At 53.3% G+C, this 14,246-nt stretch overlaps 1 protein-coding gene across 10 annotated transcripts in view; it reads left to right on the forward strand.

Annotated features, from left to right (window-relative positions):
* mast2 (microtubule associated serine/threonine kinase 2) overlaps positions 1–11,671 on the forward strand; it is a 79,435-nt gene extending 67,764 nt beyond the window's left edge. For all 10 annotated transcript variants that reach the window (XM_029147415.3, XM_029147416.3, XM_029147417.3 and 7 more), the window contains 21 exons: positions 408–509; positions 1,759–1,891; positions 1,973–2,040; positions 2,134–2,237; positions 2,312–2,520; positions 2,609–2,747; positions 2,821–2,953; positions 3,034–3,199; positions 3,878–3,979; positions 4,072–4,194; positions 4,264–4,373; positions 4,449–4,603; positions 4,689–4,831; positions 4,916–5,089; positions 5,298–5,543; positions 5,633–5,859; positions 6,001–6,123; positions 6,216–6,352; positions 7,183–7,370; positions 7,455–7,975; positions 8,055–11,671. In XM_029147415.3, coding sequence (XP_029003248.1) covers positions 408–509; positions 1,759–1,891; positions 1,973–2,040; positions 2,134–2,237; positions 2,312–2,520; positions 2,609–2,747; positions 2,821–2,953; positions 3,034–3,199; positions 3,878–3,979; positions 4,072–4,194; positions 4,264–4,373; positions 4,449–4,603; positions 4,689–4,831; positions 4,916–5,089; positions 5,298–5,543; positions 5,633–5,859; positions 6,001–6,123; positions 6,216–6,352; positions 7,183–7,370; positions 7,455–7,975; positions 8,055–9,479 — 4,728 coding nt within the window. In that variant the 3' untranslated portion in view covers positions 9,480–11,671. The remainder of the gene's footprint in view (positions 1–407; positions 510–1,758; positions 1,892–1,972; positions 2,041–2,133; positions 2,238–2,311; positions 2,521–2,608; positions 2,748–2,820; positions 2,954–3,033; positions 3,200–3,877; positions 3,980–4,071; positions 4,195–4,263; positions 4,374–4,448; positions 4,604–4,688; positions 4,832–4,915; positions 5,090–5,297; positions 5,544–5,632; positions 5,860–6,000; positions 6,124–6,215; positions 6,353–7,182; positions 7,371–7,454; positions 7,976–8,054) is intronic.
* The last annotated feature ends 2,575 nt before the right edge of the window (positions 11,672–14,246 follow it).

The following is a 14,246-nucleotide window of genomic DNA, read 5'->3' on the forward strand; positions in this document are numbered from 1 at the left end:
CATACTGTACATGCTGCATCCAGACACACTCCCTCTCCTGAGAACGAGTCCTGTTTTAACCTGGCTCATTTGTAATTGCTGCACACACCTGCATTCCTGACTTCCACCCCATTTCTCTCCTGGATGCGTCTCCAGTCAGTTACAGCAGGTTGCTGGGTAAATTGCTCTGTCTCCACACTGACAGACATTTCACGCTGGGTATCAGGGAGCAGGGCTGAGGTCGTTGTGATTTAGATTAGCTCTCTGGTGATGCTGAAGGAAGCACAGCCGTCCTCAAACTGCACCTTCAGCCTCGTTTGTGAAGGACCGACACGGTGTGAGATGCTTCAAGGTCATGTGAATGATTCTCCTCTCCCAGATGCTGCTACAGTCACTGACTCTGCTCCCATTGTTCTGTTGTTCCTCAGGCTCACGAACGCTCGGAGAGCGTGGAGGTTACCTTTGTCACGCAGCTCGTCAAGAAGCTGATGATCATCATCGCCCGCCCGGCCCGTCTGCTGGAGTGTCTGGTAACAACGCACGCATTTAATTTGAATATATTGATTTTATTCTTGACTCTATCATTTAGTATGACTGAAGCCTTTCTTCGCCTTCACACGTTCTCAATAATAAAAAAACACTACATGTAACGTGAGCGTAGCGCAGTGTGGCTTTGCTCTGCGTTTAGCTTTCCTATAAAAGCTGATTGGAAACCTGATTGGGACAAGATCATGTAGAAGGGGGAGGAGAGTGGTTTTACTGTGTTATGTTTCACACTGTACCACATAATGTATTTACATTCTACATACACGCCACATTAAAAGCGTTAAAAGGCTCCACGCTGCCAACTTCTAGTTACAACAGCAGATGAAAAAAACCTATTGGTGTCATATTGTGTAATAAAACCAAAGAAAAAGAGCAGATAAACCACAGAAAACCACCACAAACCTAATGATACAACAATAACAGGGTTATTATTATTTATTACTTACTAGCACAGACAGACCAGTGGTTTAACTCTCATGCTGCTGCAGTGAGTAGACAAAAAAAAAAAAATGAGCATGATTAACTAGATGTCTTTAATATCATGGCAGCTGAATCCGCGCGAGGTTAATAAACTATTTAAAGCTTCCTGCTCCTCAGTGTGAAACCATCTAACTACAGCACTTCATTTGTGAACCCAGTGAGCAATCGCTTTAATGTTCCACACTAGCAGCGCGGTGCTACAGACACTTCTGGCATCGTCCTCCACAGACAGCTCAGGTGAAACCTGGGGACGAACAGACAAAGACAGCAGGAGAGCTGAGTAGGAGACGGGGATGATTGGAGGGGGAGGCGGGGGAGGACAGGAGGGAGGCTGTCGTGGTGCTCACACTCGCAGCTTTGACTAATCACATGCAGCAGACGCTGTGGCACCGTACAGGATGGGTTCTCACAAATGGAAGCACTGGGGTGGAAGCGAGGGGGACGTGTTCGACGCGCGTCGTTGGCCTGTGAGGTGGTGAAGAACGAGACAAAGGATCAAATCAGAGTCTGTCCGTCATAAACCCATAGTCTGACACACATTGCTCCTGGTGACTAGTGTAGATCCGTTGTTGCCAACACTGCACAGATCTATTATGCAGCAGAATGTTTTCAGTCCAGCAGCTAAAATGAAAAGTCAACCCTCATCATTCATCCTCCCTCTGTCCCCTGTATCGCACATTTCTGCTGTTTCCCATTGACTGCTCTGTTTTATGATTGACCAATCCTTCTCTCATCCTTCTTCTTCCTCTGCAGGAGTTTGACCCTGAGGAGTTCTACCACTTGTTGGAAGCAGCTGAGGGCCATGCCAAGGAGGGCCAGGGCATCAAGTGCGACATCCCCAGATACATCATCAGCCAGCTGGGCCTCACCCGGGACCCCCTGGAGGGTGCGTCTCACCTCAGACATTAGTATCAGCCGTCGTCATGGTCCGGTTCAGCTGGATAACAATACACGTGTGTCTTTATAGAAATGGCCCAGCTGAGCAGCTATGACAGTGGGAACCCAGAGACGCCCGAGACAGACGACTCCGTGGACGTATGTGGGAACTGATGACACCAGCTGGGACATTCTAAAAACTTAAAAGTTAAATTTGATTGATATGTTGTGTTCTTGCTGTTTGTTTCACAGAGCCAAGGAACTACAGTCCCAGGACCACCGCCTCAGACTAAAACCAAAACCCCTCGGGAAGAAGACTTTGAAAACATCAAGCTGATCAGTAACGGCGCCTACGGGTATGCAGCCGGCATTTGTCCTATCGCTGAGCTTTTAAAGTCAAAGAACCATGAAATACTCTTGTTTGTTGCAGTGCTGTGTTTCTGGTGCGTCACAAAGAGTCTCGGCAGCGCTTCGCCATGAAAAAGATCAACAAACAGAACCTGATTCTGAGGAACCAGATCCAGCAGGCCTTTGTGGAACGAGACATCTTGACGTTTGCTGAGAACCCGTTCGTGGTCTCCATGTTCTGCTCCTTCGAGACCAGGAGGCACCTCTGCATGGTGATGGAGTACGTGGAGGGTAAGGCCTGATGCGTGGATGCGTCAAGCGTCTTTGTTGCGGCGCTGGGGTTGGCAGCTGAGCTCAGGCGGTTGTGGATCCTCCGTAGGTGGAGACTGCGCCACGCTGCTGAAGAACATCGGCGCTCTGCCGGTCGACATGGCTCGGATGTACTTTGCAGAGACTGTCCTCGCGCTGGAGTATCTGCACAACTACGGCATCGTGCACAGAGACCTCAAACCAGACAAGTAAGAGTTTAAACACACCATGTTTAAGATGCTTGATCACTGGCTGCTTCCTAAATGGTGTTTTCTTCTCCAGTCTTCTCATCACTTCTATGGGGCACATTAAGCTGACGGACTTTGGCCTCTCAAAGATCGGTCTGATGAGTTTGACGACCAACCTGTATGAAGGACACATAGAGAAAGACACCAGAGAGTTCCTGGATAAACAGGTAACTGCCACCTCCTCCTGCTCCTGCTGTTCCCAGCTGTCCAAACCGCCGCGTGCGTTGACTGAGCGCTGCCTCCTCAGGTGTGTGGGACTCCCGAGTACATCGCCCCAGAGGTGATCCTGCGCCAGGGCTACGGGAAGCCGGTGGACTGGTGGGCCATGGGGGTCATCCTGTACGAGTTCCTGGTGGGCTGCGCTCCCTTCTTCGGAGACACACCAGAGGAGCTGTTTGGGCAGGTGATCAGTGGTGAGTTCAGGAGAAGATTTGCAGCTGGGACGGAACCGGCCTCAGGTTTCACAGAGTGCAGTGATGAGATCAGCAAACACACCTTTAGTGTAGCACTGAACACATGTCAGACAGAAGCAGCTGCAACTTTACTTTCTTTTGAGGCACAAATACTTAAAGATGGATGTTGTGTAGTTCCTGTTCCTTGATAAAGATGGTGAATGTTTAATGGGCGAGTTTCAGGGCTTCAGGAGGAGACCTGATGATAAGAAGCTGTTTCCCTACAGCAGAGAAGCACAGACTCAGCTCACAGGGAATAAAATTGATTCTTTTTTTCCCATCTGGTTCTTTTCTCCTTCAATGTCTCTTTGATGTTTGGACACGTCGATGATCATAAAACTCTATCGATCCCTGTTGTCTCTTTTATGACTGAGTCCGTCTCTGTATCGATGATGAACTGAAAGTGTTCTGTGCTACGCAGCATCTTTGTCGAGGAGGAGAAACTGTCTCACTCTGAAATCTGAGTCTAAAAATGGTCAAATAACAGAAACTAACAGGACTAGTTTCTGTTGTTTGAGTCGAGTCTCTGTTTTTAACTGTTAGTGGCCAATAATCAGACTTTGTTGATCATTTCTGTCTGTGAACAGTTGCTCATCCTCACCGATCAATAGCATCAGTGTCTGCTCTGTCTTCTATTAGATGAGATCATGTGGCCGGAGGAGGATGAGGCTCTGCCCCAGGAGGCTCAAGACCTCATCTCCAAGCTGCTGAGACAGAACCCTCTGGAGCGACTGGGCACCGGTAACACACCGCTTTGGTGCATGTCGGGCCCAACGTAGTCAGGTCGGACTCTGTCTGATGGTTTTTACTCTGTTTTTCTGTCTTGTCCACAGGAAGTGCCTATGAGGTGAAGCAGCACTCGTTCTTCACAGAGCTGGACTGGAACAGCCTGCTGAGGCAGAAGGCTGAGTTCATCCCCCAGCTGGAGTCCGAGGACGACACCAGCTACTTCGACAGTATGTCTTCATCTGGTTCTGCTTATCTCAACTGTAAAGGCCATACGAACTAATGACTCTGTCACGCAGCTCGTTCGGATCGGTACCACCACGTGGATTCAGAGGAGGAAGACGACACCAACGACGACGAACATGTGGAGATTCGACAGTTCTCCTCCTGCTCGCCTCGCTTCAGCAAGGTTCACCCTGCTGCATATATATTTAAAGCCTGTAATGTGTTGTAGCTTGAAGGATAATCTCATTGTTGTGTGCAGGTGTACAGCAGCATGGAGCGTCTGTCGCTACACGAGGAAAAGCGGACTCCTCCTCCCACCAAACGCAGCTTCAGTGAGGAGGGAGGAGATCGCATCGACAGCCTGAGCGGCCTGAAGTCCAGGGATCGATCGTGGCTGGTGGGATCTCCAGAGATGTGAGTTTAACCTGGATTATTTATCATATGCTCTGTAAGATAAAGGATGGCTATACCTGAGCCTTCCTGACCTTCCTCCCTCCAGACTGAGGAAGCGTCTGTCGGTGTCAGAGTCGTCCCACACAGAGAGCGACTCCAGCCCCCCCCTCACTGTCCGGAGGCGCTGCTGCTCTGCCATTATTGAGATGCCTCGCTTTGCCATCTCTTCTGAAGAGGAAGGAGGCCAAGGTGAAGGACGGCGCCTCCTCCATCCATTGGTGTTGGCCTCTCGCCCACCAACCAAACTCAGTTTTTCTGTGGTTTATCTGTTAGGATTGCCTGGAAGCCGTAAGAGTCCCAGCCTGCAGGGTGCCGTTAGGGGTCCGCGGGGTGACGAGCTCCCCCTTGCCATCCCAGAGATCCCTGTGGAGAGGGAGCTGAAGCTGGACGAGTCCCCCACCACCCCGAGCTCCACCTCCAGCCAGCAGAGCAAGGCCACGCTCACACGTCAGTAGCAGCGGCAACAATAGATCTGGAAGCTGAGTCATAGCAACTGGAGTAAAGACTGTTTGCTATGACTCAGCTTCTAGATGAACTCACCTGGATTCCTGAGACCTGTTAAAGTCTTGTTGTTCTGTGATATTATATGTTTTGTGGTTCATTGCAACAACATGTATGTAGAGAAGTTTACTCTTCTCATCCTCCGTTGATGCAGCCGGCAGCTCTGGAGACGTGTGTGACCGCGGTAATGGCAGCGGTGGCACGGTCGGATCTGCTAAAGGTTCAGGGAACGAATCTCCATCCACTCCGAAGGCAATCAGTGACCTTGCCGCTCGCAGGGCTCGTCACCGCCTGCTGTCAGGAGAGACAGACAAGCACGTTGCGATGCCGAGCTCCAGACCAGTCAACAAGGTCATCAAGTCGGCCTCGGCCACCACCCTGTCCCTGATGATCCCCTCGGGTCAGTGCTCAGCCTGCCCACCTCCAGGTTCACTCATGTTTAGTCAGTAGCCTGTGGTAGAACTAAAGGATGTGTGTGTCCCTCATCAGACCACCATGGAGCCTCCCCACTGGCCAGCCCCATGTCGCCTCACTCACTGTCGTCTAATCCCTCGTCGCGAGACTCCTCCCCGAGCCGGGACCTGTCCCCAGCCGTGAGCAGCATCAAACCTGCTATCGTTATTCACCGAGCGGGAAAGAAGTATGGCTTCACTCTCAGAGCCATCCGCGTATACATAGGCGACTCCGACATCTACACGGTGCAGCACATGGTCTGGGTAAGGGAACACGCCAACAACATGCAGTGACCCAGCTGGACACAGATTTCACTACTCTTTGGTGGGATTCTTCTTGTTAATAATAGAGGATGGCAGTAAACAGTAACTGTCCTAGTTTGACTTGTCTCCTCCTCTTCCCAGCATGTGGAGGGGGGGGGTCCCGCTCATGAGGCAGGGCTGAGGGAGGGAGACCTGATCACTCATGTCAACGGGGAGCCGGTCCACGGTCTGGTCCACACCGAGGTGGTGGAGCTCATACTGAAGGTAGGTCAGAGCAAACACTGAGTTAAGTGAACGACCACACAGCTGACATCTCCTCCCATGAGCCATGTCTGATTCTGTGTTTCATGCATCAGAGCGGCGCCAAAGTCTCCATCTCTGCCACCCCATTTGAGAACACATCCATCAAAGTTGGCCCTGCACGGAAAACCAGCAACAAGTCCAAGATGGCGCGACGCAACAAGAAGACCAAGACCAAGGAGGGACAAGACAGGTGGGACACAAGCCAAGGCGGGCGTCTGTGTCTCTGTCAGCGGGCGTCTGTGTGTGTCTGCGGGCGTCTGTGCGCGTCTGCATCTCTGTCTGCAGACGTCTGCGTGTGTGTCTGCGGCGTCTGTGTGTGTCTGCATCTCTGTCTGCAGGCCTCTGCATCTCTGTTCATGGGCGTGTGTGTCTGTCTGCGGGCCTCTGTGTGTGTGTCTGTGCGGGCGTCTGCATCTCTGTCTGCGGGCGTCTGTGTTTGTATGTGGGCATCTGTCTGTGTGTCTGTCTGCGGGCGCCTGTGTGTGTCTCTGTCTGCGGGCGTCTGCATCTCTGTCCGTGGGCGTGTGTGTGTGTCTGCCTGCAGGCGTCTGTGTGTATCTGTGGCCGTCTGTGTGTTGTTTGTGTGTGTCTGCATCTCTGTTCACGGGCGTCTCTGTCTGTCTGTCTGCAGGCGTCTGTGTGTGTCTTTAGGCGTCTGTCTGTGGGCATCTGTGTGTGTGTGTCTGTCTGTGGCCGTCTGTGTGTTCTCTGTGTGTGTCTGCGGGCGTCTGTGTGTGTCTGCATCTCTCTTCACGGGCTGTCTGTCTGTCTGTCTGTCTGTCTGTCTGTCTGTCTGTCTGTCTGTCTGTCTGTCTGCGGGCGTCTGCATCTCTGTCTGCAGGCGTCTGTGTGTGTCTTTAGGCGTCTGTCTGTGGGCATCTGTGTGTGTCTCTGTCCGTGGGTGTGTGTGTTTGTGTCTGTCTTTGGGCGTCTGCCTGCAGGCGTCTGTGTGTATCTGCGTGTGTCTGCCGGCATCTCCGTGTGTCTCAAGGTGTCTTTCTGTCATTTTTTCCCTTGCAGCAAGAAGAGAACATCTCTGTTCAGGAAGATCACCAAGCAGGCGTCTCTCCTCCACACCAGCCGCAGTCTGTCGTCTCTGAACCGCTCTCTGTCCTCTGGGGAGAGTGGACCCGGCTCGCCGACACACAACCTTTCACCACGGAGCCCAACACAGGGCTACAGGTCCATTCCAGACTCCGCCCACTCCGGTGAGACAGAGCAACATTTACCCCAGCAGCAAACTGTGAGGCAGGTCTATGTACTGTCTGTAACCACCTCCATCTGCCCCTCAGTGGGTGGAAACTCATCTCAGAGCAGCTCCCCCAGCTCCAGCGTCCCCAACTCCCCCGCCAGCTCAGGCCACATCCGGCCCAGCTCGCTGCACGGCCTCGCCCCGAAGCTGCAGCGCCAGTACCGCTCACCACGGCGCAAGTCTGCCGGCAACATCCCCCTCTCCCCTCTGGCCCGCACGCCGTCCCCCACCCCTCAGAGCAGCTCCCCTCAGCGCTCTCCCTCGCCGCTGCCCAGCCACGCTGTGGGCCAGTCCTTCCCCGTCAAGCTCCACTCCTCCCCTCCCCTGGTGAGGCAGATGTCCAGACCCAAGAGTGCGGAGCCTCCTCGCTCACCGCTCCTCAAACGGGTGCAGTCTGCTGAGAAGCTGGCCGCTTCCCTCTCGAGCTCCCCCTCGTCCTCTTCTGGGGCCGCAGCCGCAGCCGGTGCAGCCGTAGGAAGTCGGAAACACAGTCTGGACATCTCACACTCGGAGTTTAAAGAGAAGATTCTGCAGAGGGAACCGAGTCTGCAGAGCCTTCAGGTAAGAGCCGCCCAACAACAGTAGCCCACAGGACGGTTTCATGAGGACACGTCTTATTCTTACTCCTCTCTGACCGCAGGAGGCAGCCAGCGAGGGTCTGCCGTCCTCAGGAGGACGCGGCGTGGAGAAGGGCAGCCTGCAGAAACACCCCTCCTCATCCAGGAAGCTGGGGCGCCAGGAAGGGGACGGAGCCCTCGGCACGGTGTCCGGCGCTCTGGGTCTGGCTCCTGGGAAGAGCAAGCTGAAGGACAAACTGTCTGCCATCCGGCAGGACCGAGCCGAGCGCAGGGAGTCGCTGCAGAAGCAAGATGCCATCCACGAGGTGGATTCGTCGGAGGACGAGACAGACGAGGGCTCGGAGGACAGCCAGGACGGACGCAGGGGGGCCACTTTCACCCCGCCCCCACTGCTGAGGCCCACCACTGTGAGAACCGGCCCTGGAGGAACCCTGCCGTCCCTCTGCCTCTCCCCGTGCACCCCCCATGCCACATTTAGCCACACGGGCTCCACACAGATAGGCCGGCCCTCCCCCTCTGTCACAGAAAGCAAGTCTGCACACAGCTCCTCTGCTCCAGGAGCAAAAGACGGGAGCTCCAGCTCCTCAGCAGAAGATACAAGGCAAGAACGGAAGGTTCTGGAGCCAAGCGGTACCACCAAACCCACTCAGGGTCCCCTTTCCTTCTCCACTCCAGGCAGTGCATTCATCTCAGTCAGCAAAGACACCTTCCTTAAGCCAACTCCTCCAGGGGACTCAAAGAGCCTCGCGGGAAAGACTGGACCAGATCACACCCTGGACAGCCCCAGAACCTCCACCCCCCCCACAGTCAGCACTGCAAGTTCTGCTGACAGCCGGGAGCCCCCCCGCTCCTCCTGCTCCTCTCCAGGCATCCCCAAGGAGAAGAAGGAGGCCGATAACCGGAGGCTCTGTGCCGCCGCCGCCGCCGCCGGGCAGGCTGCTTCGTCTCCGCCAGCCTCCAGCTCCCCGGTTCTGCCGTTTGAGAGCGGGGTGGACAGAGTGGTGTCTCAGCTTGCAACCGTAGCTAGAAGCGTTCTGGGACCCGTCAAACTCAGCACTGCTGCAGACAAGAGCGTGAAGGAGCAGAGACCATCTAGAGGTGGAACCCCAGAGGTCCATCAGGACCCGCTCTCATTGTCCCACCTGTCGCCCACCAGGCAGAAGCCTGAGCGCGGGGACTCGCAGAGTGTTTCCCAGAGGTCGACCAAGTCTTCAGCCCAGAAAGACTGTGTGGGCTCAGCAGCGCCGTCCTGCAAAGACGCCCGGGAGGAGCCGGTGCCGAGTCCTGCAGGCAGGGAGGGTTCTGCCCCGCCAGCGCCTGTCCAGCGACCAGCAGCGGGTCGCGCTCCGAACGCCGAACCGCAGCGCAGAAGGTCCGAAGTCCAGGCAGCACCTGCCAGCGACGCCGCCTTCGGAGCCTCCGCCTCCTCCGCCTCCTCCAACTCCTCCAACTCCCAACACGACAAAGCAACCAGCAAGACAACGTAGCAGCAAATGGACATGGAGCAGAACAAACTGTACAGATCACACTTACTCTGCATGTTTGAGGGGAACAGGATACAGTATTAGTAGCTTCACTCTAAGGGACTCAAGGCGAGAGCAGACACCGCGGTCGCCGTGGTTCCCTGCAGCCCTTTCTCTTTCTAGTTCAGTGGTCAGTGCTTGGAGGTTTCAACTCCCACATCTACTGTATCTCTTCGCACTCTGTGCTGTTTTGTGCTGCCTTATTAACTTTGCCTTGTTGTTCAGCAGAGCCTACACTTGCTCACTCCTCAGATCGGATCATCTCCCCACTCTCACCCACGCTGCTGCCCAGCGGAGTCTCAGCATCTCAGCAATAAAGTGCAGCTTAGGTTCAAAGGCATTTCAGCGTCTTTAAGAGGAGTCCGTGCGCTCAGCACCAGCTCGGCCAAATGTCGGCTGCTGGCACCAGGGACAAATATTCCCTGAGCACTGACTGCAGGGGGCTCCAGAACAGGCTCTACTGGTTTGTCCTGCTCAGCTGCCAAGCTGGCCTCGCCCTGGTTGAACCACCACCTGTAACCGTGGACCAACCTGCTGTGTTGTTTGTTAGTTTGCTGTTTGTGAGGGAGAGCGTTGAGCATGGTTCTCTACCGTCTGTACATACAAGCATATACAAGAATATTTAAAGTGTGTTGTGCATCAGTTTTATACTTCGAGTGCGTGTGTCAGGATTCTGACCTGTGTGTGTCTGTTTGGGGCATCAGGCTTTGCACAAACCTTTCTCTCGTTTGTGTATTTAAGAAGGAAGAGGAAACCTGCTAGTGATTGTAGCTGCATTCTGCCGGTTCTGCAGGAGAAACGCCGCTCCCCCTTCGTGTCTGGACTCCCGGCTCCACTCGCGTCACTGTCAGACACATTTGAGCTGAATGTTTACATATTGTTTGTTTCTTGACAATGGAACGTGTTGCCTGTAACAATCAGAGCTCCTCTGACCAACTGGATACCGATCATATTGTTTCCGTGTTACTGGAGCTGCGGTGGAGGACGTGGACCGGCGTTTACCTGGTGCCCGTGATGAGTCAGACTTTCACAGGTCGAGTCCAAAACACTTGATCCACACGTCAGAGCAGCTTTGTGTTTCGATTCTGAGTGAGAAGCTGTGTGGATCGGCCCGTCCAATGTGTCCTGGGGCCTGTTGGAAGAGTCACACTAGAAGCAGAGTTGTTCTTTCAACTCCACCTAGAGCCAGAAACCACAGGATTTAGCTTTAATGGTCACATTCTCAGCAGGTTCACACCAGAGGGTTGGAGTCAGTGTTGTACACGTTAGTAGTTACTGGTTGAGGTTTTTATGAGATGTAGTAGGAGTACCTTTAAAACGAACCACTAAGAAACGTGTAATAATGAAGCAGATAGTGTATCAGTGACTAAACGCTCCTGTAGCTCCAGACAAAGCTCACACACACTGTCGTTTGTTTGCTTGACTTTGTGCAGTGGTTGTTGAGCCGTAGCGCTTGTGTGTAACCAGATGATCTGCTGCCGCCCACACAGATCCACTGGTTTCATCGGATCCAGTGGTGCCACTTCCCCAACTGCTCCCGTGTGGAGTGTGGACTGGTTCCAATGCAGTGACCGTGTTCTGGACGGATCCAGCGTTTTCTGACTCCTTGCTGTCATTGAATATGAAGCCAGCGTGGCCTGTTTTGTTGCGTGGACTAATGAAAGGTTCAGAACATTTCTTATTTTCCAATTGCACCCAATAACAGACTGATCAGATGGGTCCTGGGAGGTTTGTCCACGCGGCTTCTGTCTCCGTTTGGGCTCAGACACCAAAAGGTGCTGGTCCGGTTGATGTGAAGTGGTTCCGTCACTAAGGAACTTCCACCTCTGACTCAGTCTTTGAGGCACATAGATTTAAAGGACTGGGAATGAAGAGGTGGCAACGCATCGGTGATGTTTCATGTGTTGAGCTTGTGTTTGTGTCTGATTTTATTGACTTGATTATTGCAGACGAGGGCAGTATTTCCAAGCTGTGTGTTGTTTGTCATTAAAGGCCGATGAGGAGGAGGAGGAAGAAGCTTTGGCTGTTAAAGAGATATTGGGATAAAAACACTGTTAGAGTGAAACCAGTGCAATATCTTTTTATTTTTTATTGTGGTAAAAGCATGTTGTTGTCAATCGTACCTTACAACAATAATAAAGGTTTTTTTTTATGTACCTCAGTGTCTTGCGAGCTGATTGTGTTTTATCTTTTTCTCTCACTCACCTCCTTTGTCGCCTTTTTATGTGCCACAACATGCTTTTTACATTAGGCTGCGCTTTTTGGACAAAGATTCCTGCTGCTGAATTCACATAAGTCGAAGGATAAATGATGACGGCCTCAGTGCTGCACTGCAAAGATGCGTCTTAGTGGGTTTTATGGGATTCAGGCCCTAAGAGCAAGTTCTCGCCTTGTACTTTCACGCAGCTCGTGTATGAAAGATGATCCCAGAGAACAGACGACTGGAGGATGAGATGCTCAATGAGTGGCGCACACACACACACACACACACACACACACAGTTTAAACAGGCTCACATTGACGCACACAGACGACTTCTGACGTGGATGATGAAGGGCTAAACCTCCTCCTCCATCCTCGTTCAGAGCCACAGATTTCTAAAACCTTGACCGATGGACTCAGAATGTGTTTGTACTGGGAGGAACTAGCATCCTGAAGGGAAGAAGCTGCTTTTCTTCTCACTCTGCCAGCAGGGGGTCTCTGTCGTAAATTATGTGTAAACTCATTTTCCCCACAGTTCTGCGTATTATGAGTAAAGTGGCTTCATCCACTCAGTTAGACTTCTTCTGCGGCACCGAGCTCCCTAATGGTGCTGCAAATGGCCCGATCAGCTGGATGCGCCGCTGTCTCTGCGTCTCTGCGGGAGGTTTCAGGCGCCTTTAATGGTTGCGATGCCGCTTCTCCCGGGTGCGCGGAGCACTTACTGGGGTGATGGTTAATCTGAGCTGCGCTTCAGGGAAGAAGCGGCTCCATTAGGTTTCCACCAACGGCAGCTTCTCGCTTCTCATCTCACTCTCCTGCCAATGGACCGTTGGGGTCAGAGGTCAGGGGTGATTTAGAGCCCACCTATCGCTGCGTTCTGCGATAATTGGGTCCCTCTCCGTCCTCTGCCTCCTTCCCTGTCTTGATTTCTTGCATCCATCCACGCGTCCACAGGGAGCCGTCAGAGCGGGGGCGAGCGAAAGGCCTCTCTCTCCCTGGAGGTGCACACGGTGGTGGAGAGGAGCTCTGACAGGAGGCGAGCAGCCGTGTGCGGCGTGATGAATTGCCAGCTGCGCCTCGCTCTGACACGGCTCTACATGACCGGCCAAATTCATTCAGGGAGCAGGGAAAGCACAGCCAAACATATTGACTTCCTGTGTTCGAGCCTGTCATGAGTCAAAAAAGAAAACTGAAGGCATCACGCTCACCGTGGACGAATTCTGACCTCGGGCCGAACAGGCAGGAGGACAATTAATAGCAAGACTCGAGGACGGCGTCTCAGGGCTCTGCAGCGGCTTCAAGGCGTCTGTTCCTGGATCACGGGGAGCGACGGGCTCCAACTGGACCCGCCCAGCTCCACGTCGAAGCGGGTCAGCGTGGTTCTGATCCGGCTGAGGGATCCCATCCGTTACTGTGTGGTTCTAATTGGTCTCTGTAGGAAGCAGGTGCCTAACGAGGCTGATCTGCGTCCTGATGCACACGGATGATGATGACGGCGCCCGTGGGACTAACAGTGCATGAAATGACTGCAGTGGAACAGGAGGAAGTCTGTGTTCTGCTTTCAGATCATCAGACTAAGTCTGACTAAGCTTCAGCTTTGGTCGCAGCCAGGAGCCGCCTTTAGTTCAACAAAGGAAATCATGAAGGCTTCATCTGGACTCAGCTCCTGCAGAGCTGCACGTGCTCAGGTGTAGCTGAGGGTTAAAGGTGAGTCCACAGGCGCAAAGAAGACACTCGACTGTGAACAAAGAGGCTGCAGCTCAACAAAGACCAACAAAGACCGACAAAGACCAACATCCTGCTGACTGAGTGAGACGTCAGCCGGATGAAGGATCGGTACACACACACACACACACACACACACACACACACACACACACTGACACGTTCATTAGCTCCAGAAATCACACATCATTTATCTCACACGTGTCCGATGGTGTCGGAAACACGCAGTAACAGACTTGACGACACGGATCGGACCGTAACGTCTACGGACCTCATGACGTCACATGTGACAGCGAAGACAGACTCCCATCATGCTCAGCTGCCTCCGTCCTTCACTGATTGCAGCCCTCCTGACTTCTGCTCGCGCCTCCATTCATTTTGAGCCTCGCTCCATCCTGATCGTGCCGCGGAGGAGCTGTTTGGTGTGTGTGACTTCTCTGAGTCGTCCTGAAGTGGATGCAAAGGTTCTGCAAACGCACACCTGTGAGAATCTGCCTCACTGCGAGGGCTGTTGCTCGTTGTGATGGAATAACTGAGTGATGATCACATGACGCGCTGGTTCTGCTCCGGTCGCTCAGAACCGAGCTGATGTCGGACCTGACGTCCATCAGCTCCATCCTGACGCACTCCATCGGCCGTCGTTGTTCCTGTTCTCCTGCAGTCCCTCGTGACCCTCTGCTCCATCAACGTCACTCACTGAGCCGTGGAACCAGTGCATATTCAATTACCAGCAGGTCGAGGATGTGGACGACCCAATTAGGCCATGGGGGGGCACTGTTTGATTAGATTAGAGCCGCACAGAGC

The sequence above is a fragment of the Betta splendens genome, chromosome 4 (genome assembly GCF_900634795.4).
Source record: "Betta splendens chromosome 4, fBetSpl5.4, whole genome shotgun sequence".
Classification (NCBI taxonomy): domain Eukaryota; kingdom Metazoa; phylum Chordata; class Actinopteri; order Anabantiformes; family Osphronemidae; genus Betta; species Betta splendens.